This window comes from Diadema antillarum, unplaced genomic scaffold, assembly GCF_040938485.1.
Source record: "Diadema antillarum isolate AM-2024a unplaced genomic scaffold, OU_Dant_1.0 scf00000073, whole genome shotgun sequence".
Lineage (NCBI taxonomy): Eukaryota > Metazoa > Echinodermata > Echinoidea > Diadematoida > Diadematidae > Diadema > Diadema antillarum.
The window spans coordinates 1773431-1790274 of NW_027270962.1; the positions used below are offsets into that span (position 1 = coordinate 1773431).

Consider the following 16844-nt stretch of genomic DNA (forward strand, 5'->3'; position numbering starts at 1 on the left):
AAATACGTCATAAATAGTGTAAATGCTACCCTAGTGTATAATGCGATACTCGGATATGGACACGGAAAAATAACTTTACAATTGATTACGGAAATTTTCATGATCATACATGTAAGACCTAATAAATAAATAATATGTCTGTCGTATTCACAGCCGTGAACAAGGCCTAAGGTCGAAAGCTCGTAAATAAAGTGCGAAAACACATAGGAGAACGAAAGATGTTGTACCATCTAACACTTATATTTGTACATATTCACATGTAATGAATACTTTCTTTTTCTGTTTATCTGCTCTAATTCTTCTTCCAAGCATCATCACCCGGCATATCGCCTCTGACAAAGGAACAAGTAGGGCAATGCAAAAAAGAGCTGAAGGAGTATTACTGTGTGTCACGGCGCAATGTCACCGTGGATCCACTCAACTCTAAGGAACGTGTCGAATTAGATAAAGTTTATACCAATTTGAGTCTGGTCGATCAAAGTAGAATGCTTAAGACACCAATAACTTTCGACGATCTTCTGACCAACGACGGAAGTGGAAATCTTTCCAAGCGCATTCTGGTCCAGGGTGAAGGAGGCGTCGGTAAATCAACGCTTTGCGCTAAGATTGCCTGGGACTGGTGTCAAGGTAGGATTCTCCAGGATGTGGACATGGTGCTAGTAATTCCTCTCCGAGATGTCAGGATCGAAGAAAGTATTGGCGTTATCGTAAAGAGATGCCTCTCTAATTCAAACACAGCAACAACAAAAGCGATAGATGAATACATCTCAAGAAACCCTAGGCAAGTTCTCCTTGTGTTTGATGGGTTCGACGAGTTTGACGGGAATTTCAAAGAAAACAGCAGCAGTGAGGTCATTCTCATTCTAGGATTAGAGCGATACAAGTCATGCAAAGTTATTGTAACCACACGACCATGGAGAACTGATGAATTCAAGAGTTTTGGAGAAGCTTACAGTTTTATAAGCGTCGATGGATTCAACGAGAAGAGTTCGTCAGCTTATATCAGGAGGTATTTTCGGGTAAAAGAGAAAGACACTCTAGCAGAAAACTTGATCAATTTCATAGACGAAAATAAAATTATCCGCTCGAACATCACTCCTTTTCCGATATATTGCTCAATGCTGTGTCTCATGCTGTGGAAGGATTTCACTGAAGAAAGACGAACAGAAATGCAGAAGCTGCAAACTTTCTCCAATGTCTTTGGAGAAATGATCTCTTTTCTGAAGAGACATTACGCCTCGAAATGTTGTGAAAATCTACAAAATCAGAAAACTCTTGAATACGTAGAGGAAGCGGGTAGAGCAATTCAGGATATAAGTGATATAGCAATGGCTGGTTTATCAGAAAGGAAACTTTCATTCCCTGAAGAGAAATTTAAAGATTGCCGTGATGCACTGGAAACATGCTGCAAGGTCGGGGTTTTGACAAAAGAGGAAGATTTCTCCCGTACTGACCGTCGGCAAGATATCAAAATTCTATCCTCCAATGTATCAACGATTTCGTTTCCGCACAAATTGTTTCAAGAATATGTTGCAGGATTATATATCAAGAATTTATTCACCGATGATCTCGTCCACTACAAGGAGCTGAAACACAAACTTCTAAATCGACATGCAGAGTTTCGTTACTTACTTTATTTCGCTGCAGCTTTAGAGAATGACCTTGGTCTTGATATCATAAACGACTTGAAGATGACTGCTAAGCAGTATTTCTGTGTTGACGTTGCGTTTGAATGCCATACCGAGGAGGCCGCTAGAGTAGTGGGAGAACATTGGAAGGAATACAAGCTATCATGGGGTACGTCTGAGCATACAAAGTCAGCAATTGTGTTCCTGGTGCGCTGGAGTCAAACGGTGAGTGAAATAGCTCGGGTATATAAGTTACGTGTTTTTCATTTTCATCATTTCAGTCTACATGAGAACTTACGAGTACTACAAGGTTCGCGCATTCATTTTATACTTTTTTTTTCAGTTTACTTTGATTTGCTTATGAACCTTTATTACCAAAGGAAGTGAAGTGTCTATGTTCTTAAATGAAATAAAAGTTGAATTGAAATGAATTAAATGAGAACAAAATTGAAACAAATTCAAACAATAAACCCAACGAAAGTTTGGATGGATTCACATCAGGTCTTACTGGAAAGAATGGGGCCTTCAAAGAAATTCATATACATGTACATGAATATGTATTGCAGCACGTAGAAGAAGTGCGAAATTGGTTATAAGTTGGTGCAAGATATTGTATAAAGTGACTTCATGAAACAGTTCCTACTCTCTGTGGACTGACTGATCTCAAACTAATTGCACCTTAGATCAATCAAACTTAGGAAGGATTTTAGAGCTTTTTAGGCATGCATGTCCCTTTTCTCTTTATCTTATTCTTTTCCTTCTTCTAATAATAATAACTATAATAGCAATAGATAAAACTTAATACTGACGTTACTAAACGTATCTTGTCTTCAGTTTTCTTAAAGTTATTTTTGTTGTTAGTATTCTATCATGTTCACTTCTGTCATTCCTAATGCAGTTATTGCATTTTGTTTTATAACCTAACATATTATGCAGTTAGTCTCCTTTTATCTATGCTTTGTTTTCTTCAAATCACTCATTATATTGTTTATGCCTTTTTTAACTTCTTCTTTTACTTTTTTTTCCGTTCGTCTTCTTTTTCCATGATTTTATTTTTTTCTTCATTCTTTTCTCCATTAAGCTTTGATTGTGTTTGTTGAAAGTATAACTTTTCTGGGGTTAATTTTCCAGTGGACTAGTTGTCTCAGGGCTAGTTGTCCTGGGATAACTTTCTTGGAAGGGGTGGGGGATTGTCGCGGGGATTGTTAATCTGAGTGTACTTGTCTCGAAGATACCTGCCTTTAAATATAAATCTTTGGTAAAATGCTCTTGATAAATTACTACCAAGTTTGTCATGTATATATTATGTAATACATGCATAGAGAAGCATGTAGCATGAATACTCATATAATAGGTAATGCTGTTACTTTTCAGCTTTAACTTTTAATCTTTGTCCTTTACATCAATGCATTTCAACCTCAGCGTGTTGTCGATTATTTCTTATAATTATTTTCAATAAATGTTTGTATTAATTTATGTAGCAATCGTTATTTATTGACAACGCGCACTGCGGAAGAACTGTATCCCGTGACTTGGCGGAGGCCATGTGTACAAGCTGTGTGCCGCTCAGAGTAACAATACAAGACCCAGAATTACACACGGACTTCTACAAGATACTAAGTTCACAGGCTTCAAAGTGTCAGGCAAGTATTTTTCTCCAGCGTTCAAGTAACAGAAATAGCAACAACAAAATTCACATTAACATCGATGTAGGGCGGCAATATTTGCCAATATTTGCAAATAAGTTTCAATAAGAACAGTAAGGATTAGAAGCACTAGCTGTCGGCGGAAGACTCGTTGATCTATAGCAAAAGTCGCTTTGGGGGTATTTCTGGTGGCCAGGAGGTCGTTGCTTCGAATTCTACTCAAGTATGTTTGCCCATGATTTTTATTGTGGCTACTTTTAAAAGCTAATTATTTGGTTCATTTACGTCGCTATAGGGCAAAACCAAAATCAAACCAAAATTGAGGAAAAAAATTGTTGATGATGTGTCTATGCTTTGAAATACACGTATGTCCTATCATACGCGTTCAAGGGATTTATTTTTTATTCTTCTTTATCATTTTTGATTGTGTTCAATCATTAGTTCTTGACATTATCTCATGTCTTGTTTTCTTGTTGTTTAATACCGATATTTTGTTTTATTTTATTTATCTTTTTTTTTTCTTTTTGCTTGTTGTTCTACAGATTCAAGACTTGACGTTTGGGTGGAGCAGCCGCGATGGCGATTATCAATATCAATCCTCAATAGAAGGTGACTTGGCCCAGTGGGTGTGTGCTATGCCAAGTCTGTGGAGCTTTAGTCTGACGTGGCCCTGCTTCCCCAGCGATTTCCTCTCAACAGCCGCAGCATCAGCATCACGCTGCCAGGTATACCATTATTTTGTTACTCTGGGGCATTTACTGAGCTGAGCAGCGTTGCCACGTCCAAACAGAGCAAGATCCCCAGAAGGCATGTGAAAAAAAAACACACACACCACAAAATCATTAAAAATCACCAAATTTGGAAAAGCGTAGTAAAGGCTTCAATATCAAGACATAATGATGTCAATAAATCGTCCTCAAACTCTTCGCGAGTCTCGGTGTAATTTACGGCGCGCCGTAGTTACACCCACTAAAGGCAAAATGTGTGCGATGTGTATGGATCTATGGTTGTTTATGTGTATTGAGTGATATACGGCACACCTGTTTTGTTTCTGTACCTGGTGAAAATAAGGGGAGAACTTTGAGCAAATTGCGGTTTCGTTTTCAGTTACTGTAGTTTTTGGTTATTGGTCTCAAAATCACCACAAATTTACCAAAAATTACCAAATTTTGATTCGCTTACCAGGCTAAAATTTTGTCAACCTGCCAGGTATGTGATTTTTACTCTGTAAAAATCCTACAGTCACTTAAAATAACCGTTATCTCAATTACACTATTGCTTAAATATGGAAAAGTGTGCACAGAGAAAAGAGGCTGTGGAGTATGGTCTATTCAAGAGCTAGTTGTATTGATCTGACCGTGAGCTGTGCTGTGTGCAAAGAATGCATGGGACACAAATCAGGATGTAAAATTTCATAGCAAAAACAGTGAACGGATTATTGAACTAACTTAAAATCAATCGTGCTCTATCAACACAATTATCTTTCTGACTGATGCTAACTTTCAAAGTATTGGCATCATCTTTTCAAAAATTGTTAGCTCTAAGTTTAGTGAAAAGTGTGTAAAGGATTTTTCTAATAAAAAAAGTGAAAGGGAAGTATTAGACACTCTGATCACACTAGTCTACAAAAAGTGTTCTAAAACTAAATTTCCCGTTCATTTATTGATTCCATATTTTAGCATAGTGCCTTTTTTCAGAAAATATGAAAAATCAAGATTCATAATTATGTTTACCCTTTTCACCGACTTTGAATCCTCACACAAAATCAGTGCGTGCTACTTTTTATTTTATTTTCTTTTGTGATACACGTTACATTAGCCTCGGAAGTGACAGTAAACATTGATTTTGCTGACATTCACGTTATGTTACGTTTGGTTTGTTTGTATGTGTGTTTTTCCCCTCCAGATCAGAGATCTGCTGTTGTGTGTTGAAAGCTTGGATGCCAATTCTCAATATAAATCTTCGACAGGAAGGGACTTAGCCCTATGGGTGTGTGCAATGCGGAATCTTTCGCGCTTCAGTATGAGATGCTCTTTCTTGCCCGAAGATTTCCTTTCGACAGCCAGCAACGAAGCGCAATTCTGCCAGGTAAGTCACATTTTAATGATTTACACAACATTTGTTTGACTATGACATTAATTCTTACATATCAGCTGGAATGCTATAAGAAAGAAAAAAAAAGGCATGTTAGCCATACTATTTGTACTATTATACTGGATTTTGTAGAAAAGAACAAACTGAGCAAGAAGGTTGAGAGTGCTGAGTGCAAGTCACCGTCAAGTGTTGTTATTAGGTCTGTGGAAATGTTTGCTCTGCACTCTGGACGAAACTGGCCGATGGCTTTTGTACTGGCGAACTGGTACAGTGTATCATGCATGCAAGTGGGATCTGATTTTAACTTATTAACTCGTTCGATACTAAATTCTGAAATCCTCAAAGATTTAAAACACAGGCCACCAGGTACCCGTATGGAACGGGTTAAGAATATAGGTATATAAGAGACAAGCCCTTGGACTTATTTGCAAAGCCTTAACCCTAAAAAGACTGGGCTATTTTGGTAGCTCGAAAGACTGGGGGGGGGGGGGGGGGGGGGGGCTAAAGGCCCCCCTTAAGATCTCGGCCGTGGATCGCGCGTTCGCCGCGGAAATTTGCACAATGGTAGTGTGCGATGTAATCTACAAGATCGTATATTCAAATTTTACAAAATAGTCTTCTTTTATTTTATTTTAATTAATAATGCTAATTTATGCAAGAAATCAGACTCTTTGATCTAAATCAGTAAATAAAGCTCCGAAAATGCCCATCTTTGGTCTAATTATTCTTTGTGGCATTCTTAGCAAATAAACTTAAAAAAAATTCGGTATCAAAATTAATTTCTTATCTATTTTATTGTTTTATGAATTTCTTATGTATTTCTTTGTTTTTTCGACCTTTTGTTTTTTGTTGTTTTTTTAACAAAACTTGTGGCAGACACTTTTTGAAGCATAATATTCCTAAAACAAACTAATTTTAGCCATTGAGAGTAAAAATAAGCATATTTATATGAACCATGTGAAAAAACTCAATTTGCATTGACTTTGTACACAAAATCACATTTTTGAGCCATTTTCGGCCTCACATGCATGTACAAAAAGTTATGTAACTTCAGAACCGTACCCCCGGGCGTCACAAATTTGGTGTCAAAATGTGCGGGAAACTCGAAAGAAAAAAGTCAGCGGGCAAGAGCATTGCGCGTTGCAGAGTAATTGCGCGAAATGTCGGGGGGGGGGGGCCTTTTAGGCCCCCCCCCCCCCAGTCTTTTTAGGGTTAAAGGGGATAGCTGGCAACTGATCAGGGGGAATGCCTGGGTATAATAAGTCCAAGAGCTTGTTTGGCGGACCAAAGGGACATATAACGGACAAGTATACAGGAAGTACATCCATGTATGCATGATGGAATGGTCGTAGGATTTCAACCGGCAGGCCAGAGGATTTAAACCAGTCAGATTGTAATTACTAAACGTCTGTTCTCCGAGTTGCACAGCCTAATGGTTGTAAGGTTTGTAACCAAGTATGATTCGAACTATAACTATTCATATGCCAGTGGCGGATTCTTGCAGGGGTACGCAGGGCGCCCTCTTTATTTCTTGTTAAAACATAAGAAAACAAAGAAAACAAAAGGGGTGGGGCACGAACGAGACCCCCTTAAATTTTGTAAAGGCACTCTCTCTTTACCGAATTCCTGGATCCGCTCCTGTATGCGACATACGAACAAAAATGGAACTGAAAGGAGAATAAAGGTTTTGAACACATATTGGAGCAGACAAAACAAATCTCTCGCAGTGTGTCATTTATGGCAGCATCTGTCCTGCATTGCTGAGTCTACTGGCTCACAGTTGCTACAGGGGCACCACTGATTGTTTGCCATCAGGGATACAGGAGGAACCTGGCCGTTCCCGGCTGCTCCTACTGCAGCTGCATCAAACTGACACAAGTTTTCATAAAAATATGATGTCAGATACGTCTTTGAGAATGAAAGTAGGCTAAATCAATGGCAAAGAAGGTGGAGTACAAATTAAGAAAATAATTCAGTGGTATCTAATAGAAGGAAAAATTAATTAATATTATTATCATTATAGTTGTCATTATACTGTTATCATTGGTATTATTATTATCATACGCAAGGAATATAAAGTATCAAATGTAACAATACGTGACATTATAACAAGTCTGTGTGAATTGTTGGTTGTCTCTTTAGATCGTACTTCCGTTTGCATGTAAGCGTTTTAAGCATTTGTGTCACCATTGAATCATAGTATGAAAAGATACCACAATATCAGAATGACTCAGATCTTTCACCCGTAAGAAGAAGAAGAAGACGAAGAAGAAAGAGAGAGAGAGAGAGGAATAGCCGATGATAGCAGCAGTCATATCACTATCTCTTTCGACATCATATCTCTTTCTGTGTGTTTCTCTTTGGCAAACATTTTAGTTTGTTTTTGTAATAGATTCACACCCTTGGAAATTTCTCTTGTTTTTCTTTTGTTCTTCCAGATCCGCCAACTTAACTTGTGGTTTTCCAAAACTTGGATTTCAGAACCATCAGCTGCACACTTAGCTGAATTTCTATATGGTTTACCTCACCTTCAACAAGCGCATCTTCAGTGCGATAACTTGCCTAGTATATTCTTTACGACACTTGCTTCTCATAGACAGCGCTTGAATGTACGTATTCGACATTGCATATGATATGTATATCTCAATATATATATTTGTATATACATAATATATACATATGTATATATATAAATATATATATATATATATAAATATATATATATATATATAAATATATATATATATATATATATAAATATATATATATATATATATATATATATATATATATATTTAAACGTGTGTATGTGTGCGCGCGTGTGTGTTTGTGTGTGTATCAGAATCTCTTGCACAAGTGCAGTCTTTGCTGTGAGGGCAATGTTTTTCGATATCCAACAATCCGGATAGATACAATATGAAGATATTTCCACTCTTAATGCTGGCAAAATTGTATTAAGAAACTTGGGAAAATAATGAAATATGAGAGACGTCTTTATCATTTTTTTTTTTCAAATATTGAAATTGTAATCACGTAGAATTTGTTCTCTGACATTCAGCTCTCAATGCACTCTAAGTATCAGCTCAAAATTCTGCAACTAGCTGTAACATTTCTTATCAGCAAAAACATGTAACGCTATTAAAGTGCATTACATCTTATGCGTGAAACTTATGTGCACGATATGATGTCATGGATCAATTTATTTTAAAGCACATGGGAATCGATTGAAATTGAATATGAAATGTCATTCGTATTCATTTCACTCTGTTTATCATACTACAGGTGGAGACTATAACCATCAATGGGAAGCGATTACGCGAGTTGCTCGTTGATATTCAATGCGACACAGGTATACATGTTGTCATTTTAAGATTGATATATATGCACATGTATAATGCATATAAAGTGATACATGAATATACGTAGAAGAAATTATATTTGATTGTAGAGTATAAGCTCTGTTGACGAGATAGCATTACTTATTGGATAAGCCAGTTCGAAACAATAATCAAAGAAAAAAAAACAGAAAAACTATTACTTATAAACGCTGCACGTACTACAAAATATATACCTATTAGAAATTTTAACGCACTATTGGTAGCCATGTTTTGGCCGTAAAAATCATAATAATAGGAATATGACATAGCACACTGCCAATTACATTGTAATGACGATATCCTTTTTTACAGAATCAATTCCATTAATCACTGCTTAATACTAAGAAAGTTTTCAGACGTTTGGAATATATCATAATTAAAATTCATCCTGCAGCATTTGTAGTAGTTATCGTTATTATCAATATCGATTTCTATCCTTTATGAATTAATAATGGCATTTGATTTGTTTTCACATTGATGCAATAATATGAAACCATGTTTTCTTTTTATCCATCAGAAAGTAAAGGATTGTGACACCATTATAAATATTGTTCTTTTCACATCAATCAGCAATAATTAGTGGATTGAACGATAAAGTTATCACTAATACCTTTGTACAGTAGAGACAGAGAAAAATATGAAGAATAATCTTACTGTTGAGCGAAGTGTGGTTATTTTTTTACTTACATTAAGCATTCTCGTGAAATGAAGATCTTCTGTTTTAAGTGTAAACTGACAGCCAGACCCATGTTCTAGTTTTCAGTCATTGAAAATGTATACCTCAACTCATGCCTACGCGGTGTCACCGTTTCGTTAGTACCTCGTTTTCCGTTATCATAAATACTTAATGATATTAATTGCACAATTTGTGACTTGAATATAAGTGAGTACTCTTTAATTGGAAAGCAACTTTTTTTTTTCTCAACAACACTTACCTCAAGAGCGTACAGTTGCAGCATGTTCTTGGTTGAATATCAAGACTAGCAAATGATACATAATGATCTGGGTTTACATACGTGTATTCCTTCCTAGATTGGTTGCTTGATAATTTAGTTTGATTGACTTGAATTAATTTCCGCTTTGTGTTCATAAAAACAAAGAAACAAACATAGGTGAGTTACAATGATTATTGCAAAACAGTAACACTTTGTATTATTGACGTACAAAAATAATCGAATGCGAGTATATGAATGCGTGTGAGTGGGTGTATGCAAACATGACATTGTGATGCATACGACCTAGAAGTGTTTTCCAAATGGACGTTTAAGCTGTGTGTGACGGAAAAAGTGCCGAATGTGTTCAAGAGTGTAATCGCATCTATTTACATTTTGTATTTTTCTTTTTACATAATTACCAAAACAAATATTTTCTGGAGGAGCGATAATCGTACTAAACCACATGTATTTAGGTGTGTTTCTTCGCTTTCAAAGATAATATATATTTTTTTCTAAACATGAAATATTTTATTATTCATTATTTCTGATTTGATTTAATTAGTGGGGTCTGAATGAGATCAAGAATCCTCAACAAACAAAACGAAAGAAAACTTTTGTGATGAAATTTGAATAACATTAATGTATTTGGAGACAAACAATTGGCCTACAAGAGAAGTGTTTGTTCGCAAAAACCGATAAGTCCATATTTGCCAAATGGAGATATTTGCGATTAAAGATCAAGAAAAATAAAGAGAATAATAAGAAAATTTGTGCTTCTTTTGACCATAACTTCAAAAATGTACCTTTATACGTAATGACCAATATATCATTTAAAAGGTATTATTTTGTACTTTATGACAGAGCCCGTACTTCAAAATCTTCAAAAATGGACTTATCGGTTTTTGCAAACAAACTCTTCAAGACTTCTTTGAGGTACTGCTCATGAAAGAGTGAGCATGAATGTAGTATTATCTTGCCTTGGCAGTATCCTTTTCTGGTGTATTTTCTGTGAATATCAAGACTGTACGAAAGTCATTGATTTGGGTTTGCAGTAGCATATCTCTATATCCCTCACTCTTCCATCAGCCATGTTATACAACTTTATCCATTGCAACTTTTGCTTTTATAACATTATAGTATGTATATTAATGTACTCAGTTCTTTTCATCTTTCATTTTCATTGTTTATTGCCAAAAAATATTTAATGTATGTTGTGTGCTTTGTAAGTGAAAACAAATTTGAATTGAAAAAAAAACAACAACCCTAATGATAGTGTGTGTGTGTGTGTGTGTGTATGTTTGTTCATATGTGTGTGCGTGCTGTATCAATGCGGTATGAAATATGGATATTTATCATGTTTATTGAATGTGAGATACGTAGAGTAATACAGGTTGACAGAAGAACAACTGCTTAGACATAAAATCTTGTCACCTAATTTGCTATCACTCTCTAATGGAAATCCTTACACCTTTCAAGCGTGAATGCATTATCTTTACTGTAAAATAGATTTTCCGTCTATCAAAATCCATCTGCACATTTCAGTATCTGTTCAATCACTTATTATATTGGGTATTCATTTCATGAGTTCCTTTTCACTCTCCAACATAACACAGAGATGCAGTAGTAGCCACCGTCCAGAAAGTGACAGAAGTCATGGGGAAGGCAAGGGTTCCGCACAAGGATGTATACCACCTCAGGAGGAACCCGAACCGAACTGAAAATCAGCTGCTACGTGAAGAAATTTATATTGTGTAAGGTAAATACAGAAGTCGGAAAAAAGAACTCTTTCCTTTAGAGGAGTCCAGTGTTGGAATAGGTTAACTTATGATTTGAAATGTAAGCTCTCTATGTCCAGTTTCAAACGAGCTCTTGATGTATAACTGCTGTAGCCTAAGCAACTGCCCAATATTTTTTTCTCTCTCTTTCTCCCTGTCTCTACTTAATATTGTTGAAATAACATGTTCCTTTAGGGTATTTGCTCCGTTTTCCTTTTTTTTTGTTGCTGTACTTTTTTAATGTTTCGTTGTTTTTGTTGCTACCTGACCCTTGTTCATTATATATTTATTTAATATTGTATATGCACTTTGTATGTATTTCTGCTATTTCTATATTGTTCACGGATTTGCAGAAGAACAGTTTTGCTGAAGCAAATTGCCGTGATTAAATATGAAAAACATAAATATAAAATCTTATAAAGTTGAAATGTGAGAATAACTGCTCAAAATATATGATGGAGCCTACATAAAAGCAAGCTTGTTGATCTTAGGTCCTTGTATCAAAATGTCTCAGCCCTGCTCCCGTTTTTATGTGTGCAAGACGCTAAGAAGACTTAGAGGTTAACAATGTTTAGATGTTTTCGTTTTCGTTTTCGTTGTTTGCGGAGGTCTATCCCCACAGATCACGGGGACAATTCGGTTAGGAATTTGCAATTAAATCAAAAAGAACATATCACAGTAAGAACACATCGTTTCGACGAGACTGCATAATTATATCTAGCTTCTCGTCGGTATCGACGGGCGTGAGATTGATATCAAATACATTAATGTCGGACGAGGGAAAATAAACAATTCGAAATATGCAGTAGACATTGTCTTCACAGCAGACCCTTAGATTTAATAAAAGGAAATAGTTAATGCTTAAAAGAAGACATTACAATGTGAAAAGTAAAATGTGAAATCCAGCTATTAGAGGAGAACAGATAAGGCACGTGACTAGGTTATACCTGGGGAGGATGGTGGCAGCTGATTAGATAAAGTGAATAGAGGAGTTAAGGGATGTCGTAGTCCTTGTCAATGACTCATTCACAAGCGTCGAAGTGTGACATAAAGAAAATAACAAGGGCAATCATAGTCCGTCTGAATATGCTTATGAGACATCAAGCTATGCTAAATGATGATTGGTACTACATGGATCACTTGAGTATAAAAAAAAAACAGATGGACCTTACTTGTGAAATTCTCTGTCAATTTTTGTTTTAATTTTGTTCACGCTGGCATTTTCTTATGGGTCACTTTATTAAGTAAGGTTAAGGTAATTTTTTTTTTGCGTGATTGGCATGGGGCTATTAAATGGAATGCAAAAGTGTAGTTTGTTATATTGGGAAAAATAACTGTTAGGATCAGACTCAACAATGCTATTTTAAACAGCTTGAAATTGCTTTGGTGTTTTCTTCTAGAAGCTCTTTGTCTTGTGAAGTTATAGATACGATAAGCAGGGGCGGATCCAGGAATTCTGTAAAGGGGGGGGGGGGGAGGGGGCGTGACTAATATTTCTGGTGAAATTTCCGGGTTTCATTTCATTTTATTTCTTTTGTTTTTAACGAAAAATAAAGGGAGGGGGGCTTGCGCCGGTTGCGCCCCCTTCTGGATCCGCCACTGGTTAAGGAAGAAATTCGCAATAATTCTCTTCGCTGAAATGATTTAAAAAGAAAACTTTTTCACCAGGACCATACTCTTATTACTGTTTCGATAAAGTTCCTGCGCCTGCAGAATGAGTGTTATATTGCAGACAGTGAAAAGCAACTATGTGTCGATAAAAAAGCATATGCTATGTATTTCTCTCTCTCTCTCTCTCTCTCTCTTTCTATCACTCTCTCTCTCTTATCGGTTTTGCTTGTCAAACCTTGAAAGCAATGTAACCAGTAAATGCAACAGAAATGACTGGCAAACTGAATGGTTATTTACCTGCGTCTTATGTGCAGAAAATAAAGTGTTCTTTTTTTTAATGAATAACTCTGACAACTTTCTTATGTTTTGTTGTTTTAGGATATTTAGATAACAAGTAATTTGGATTATCATGACTAAACTTTGCATTCTAAGTCACGTTGACGTTATTTCGAAGTTCACTACTTTTGGTTTTTCCGTTAAAGCAGTATAAAGCATATATTATGTTGATGAAAATGTACCTTCTTTATTGTATAGTTACCCAATATATTATGGTCTGTTCTCATGAGTCATTCAGTAAATCGTGGATAGCTTTTTCTTTCATGACAAGCTTAACAGCCAAATGAAGAGGTAGCAGTGTAGCTTGATTGAAATAGTTGGTTTAATGTAACAGAGGCAATGCCATAGGAATTGAATCATTTTGTGAGCGCGAAAAACTTGGTAACCGTTGTTTTTTTTTTTTTTAAGAGCAGCACCTCGGTGTTGTGAGTACATGTGTGTGGGTCTGGGTGAGAAAGAGAATGAGAGAGCGGGGGTGGAGGATGGAGGGGGAGAGAGAGAGAGAGAGAGAGGGGAGGGTGTGAGTGTGCGCGCTTGTTTCCGCTTATCACCGAAAATGGGAACATATATCTAAACTCTGAGTCACATCATGGCTTCTAAACTTTGAAAAATTGCACGCACAATTATGACGTATTGTGTTTAACTAAATGCGATTGTTGTTTTCATTGTGAACTTTTTTCAATGCCAATCATTTTCGTTCAGTTTAAGTGGATTCAGTTCAATTCAATAATCATTTCTATTTCTCCTCGAAAACGAGTTGCAAATAAATACAAGCATACTTTACACAAGTCATTTTTTCACTAAGTGAAATGGGTCAACCTAGCCGAACTTGACTTTTTCATATTTTCTGAAAGAGCGGGTCTTCTTTTATATTATGCTAAAATTTGGTATGATAAAACGGGCAGGAAAGTGTGTTTTTTAGCAGTTTATCTCGAACATTTTTGGTAGAATAGTGTGATTAGGTGTGTCTTTAGAATCCCTTTTTCATTTCTGAAAAACCTTGTCCACACTCTTCACTTTCAACTCTAATAACTTTTGAAAGGATCAAAGGATAGTGCCACTGCTTTGAAAGATGGCATTAATTATGGACAGAATGTGTTAATGAGGCATATTTAATTTCAATTTAATCTGATAATCCCTTCATTGTTGTTACCCTGGTGGTTTACTTCCTGTTTTTTGTCCCATTCATCGCACAGCCAGCATGGTTTGGTAAAGATTAAGCGCTTGAATAGACACTGTACTTCAGAGCCTCTTTTCTCAGTTCACACTTTTCCTGAGTTTGTGCTTTCTTTCCAATATTTAGATAGGTTAGGAGAGTCCATTTGATTTGAGTTATACATTATTTTAAAGCTTAAAGTCTGCTCTTTCAGAATATGGTCTTAACTAAAAATTCATGTCTGACGACTTTTTGTTTGTTTTGAGGTGCATGGGTCACATAATATGAAGCTTAGAGTTTTAATATTTCTTCATAAAACCATATTCATAAAACTAAATATTTAATAACGTAATATATGATAATCTATAATATTGTTAAAGGATATTTCCAGAAATTTTAAAATATTATTGCTTAGATTGCTGAAATTGACACCACAGTGCAAATAAACGGTGACTGGAGCCAGGTACGTACATGTACGTACACACACACAGCTCTCTCAGTTGTGTCATGACCGGAGCCCGTAGGAGAGATTTTCATGCGCATGGCTGTTATGCGGTTTTGTGCGTGCACCCATTCGGCCCCATTCGGTAGGTATTCGGGCGTCCATGTTGAAATTAGTGTGGACGGCTCGCACGGCTCTTGTAGTCTAGCTGGGTGTTCGCTGGTGCGTTGCGTAGCGTCGTGTTCGGCATTCGGGGGGGGGGGGGGTACGGTAACGGGAGGAGCAGCGTGTCGTGCTTTTCTACTGAGCTGCAAATCGCCTGCGACGATTAAGCGTCTTTAACATCTATTGCACAAATTAAACAACAGATAAAACTGTGTGGGTGTTAGTTATTGAGTAAAAATATTTCTTGATATAAAAAAAAAACAAACATATCGTAATCTACTTTTAAACTATCCTAATTTTGGGAAACAGCCTGTTTCTTACGGCAAATTATTCCAGCAAGATGACGCTGAGCATAAAAATGATCTCCTGTAAACTTCCGTGTTACATCTCGGAATCTCAAGTTTATATCAATTAATGCGAGTTGCGTGTTATGCGTTGCGCAATTTTATCACGGATAACAAATTTGTTTGCTAGTTAAGGAGGGTGCAAGGTGGTGCACACATTTAAACATACCCTGGGACCCAGGGTAGTTTGCGGGCAAAGATTGACCATTCACAGAAGAACACACACACACACACACACACACACACACACACGTTCACACATGACTCCATGTATATACATTTTATTTAGTTTTTTTTTCAATTAAACAGCCATGATACATTGCACATAATAAATATTAGACCTATAAGATGGTCATGCCTTTTGAATGTTTTACATGGATACCATTAATTCACCTTGAAGGAAAACTGAAGAAATTTGGAATTTGTGTGAAGTTGTATTATGTTTTATTGGCCACACAGCAACCTTATTCTGTATGATGTTTTCACCTTATCGGACACAAATAGAGCGTTCAGAAAATGCTGAAATAAAACCTTTGTTGTGAGCAGACTTCAGTTTCACACGAATTACGAAAGCACTAAAAACCAGTTGCATAAGACATATGATTTTTACGGTTAAAGTAAATCTTTTCACGCAGTGCATTAAAAATAAAACTAATACAGTTTATGTCAACAAGAGGTAGTCAGATATAGCTTGGAGTATTTCTTTTTCTCCTGCTTGATATTCTCTTTAAAATACAAATGACAAGTCTCAGTCCTCAAATAAGTTTCTTTTGAAAAACGCAAACTAATAACTTTTTGTGTGTTTGGCTGATAGAAACCACCCGTTGGTGTATAAAGTAGGCATAAATTCCAGCATCCATGGCAACATTTCCTTTATTTGACTCTAATAAATTCCAAATCAAAATAAACTGCATAACATGTAGGACAAGTAAATGGCTTTGAAAATGATATCCATCCATTTTCATACTCACTAGTGAATGTCACCTCATAGTTTTGGACAATTATATCTGCATATTTTATAAGAGTAATGAACATATTGTGTTCTATATAAATTGTGACCCTGCATCACAAAACACACAGAAAGTCGCCAGATATGAAATTTTAGTTAAGGGCATATTCTTAAAGAGCAGACCTTAAGCTTTAAATGATGTTTAACTCAAATCAAATGAACTCTCCTAACCTATCTAGATATTGGAAAGAAAACAAACACTCAGGAAACTTGTGAACTGAGAAAAGAGGCTCTGAAGTGCAGTGTCTATTCAAGCGCTAAATCTTCACCAAGCCGTGTTTTCTGTGCAATGAATGGGACAAAAAACAAGATGTAAACCACCAGGG

At 36.2% G+C, this 16844-nt stretch overlaps 1 protein-coding gene across 1 annotated transcript; it reads left to right on the forward strand.

Moving 5' to 3' along the window:
• The first annotated feature begins 710 nt into the window (after positions 1-710).
• On the forward strand, positions 711-11445 carry LOC139717251 (uncharacterized). The gene is made up of 7 exons (XM_071628750.1): positions 711-1853; positions 3110-3271; positions 3817-3999; positions 5180-5362; positions 7807-7977; positions 8651-8717; positions 11294-11445. The coding sequence occupies exons 1-7, from the start codon at positions 1119-1121 to the stop codon at positions 11302-11304; spliced, it is 1512 nt and encodes a 503-aa protein (XP_071484851.1). The 5' UTR covers positions 711-1118; the 3' UTR covers positions 11305-11445.
• Positions 11446-16844: the final 5399 nt, after the last annotated feature.

Excerpts from the sequence above, each read along its gene's own strand:
- LOC139717251 (XM_071628750.1), top strand. The coding sequence starts at position 1,119 with ATGCTGTGTCTCATGCTGTGGAAGGATTTCACTGAAGAAAGACGAACA. Across the intron at positions 1,854-3,109 it reads TGGTGCGCTGGAGTCAAACG|CAATCGTTATTTATTGACAA; the intron begins GTGAGTGAAATA and ends TAATTTATGTAG. Across the intron at positions 7,978-8,650 it reads CTCATAGACAGCGCTTGAAT|GTGGAGACTATAACCATCAA; the intron begins GTACGTATTCGA and ends ATCATACTACAG.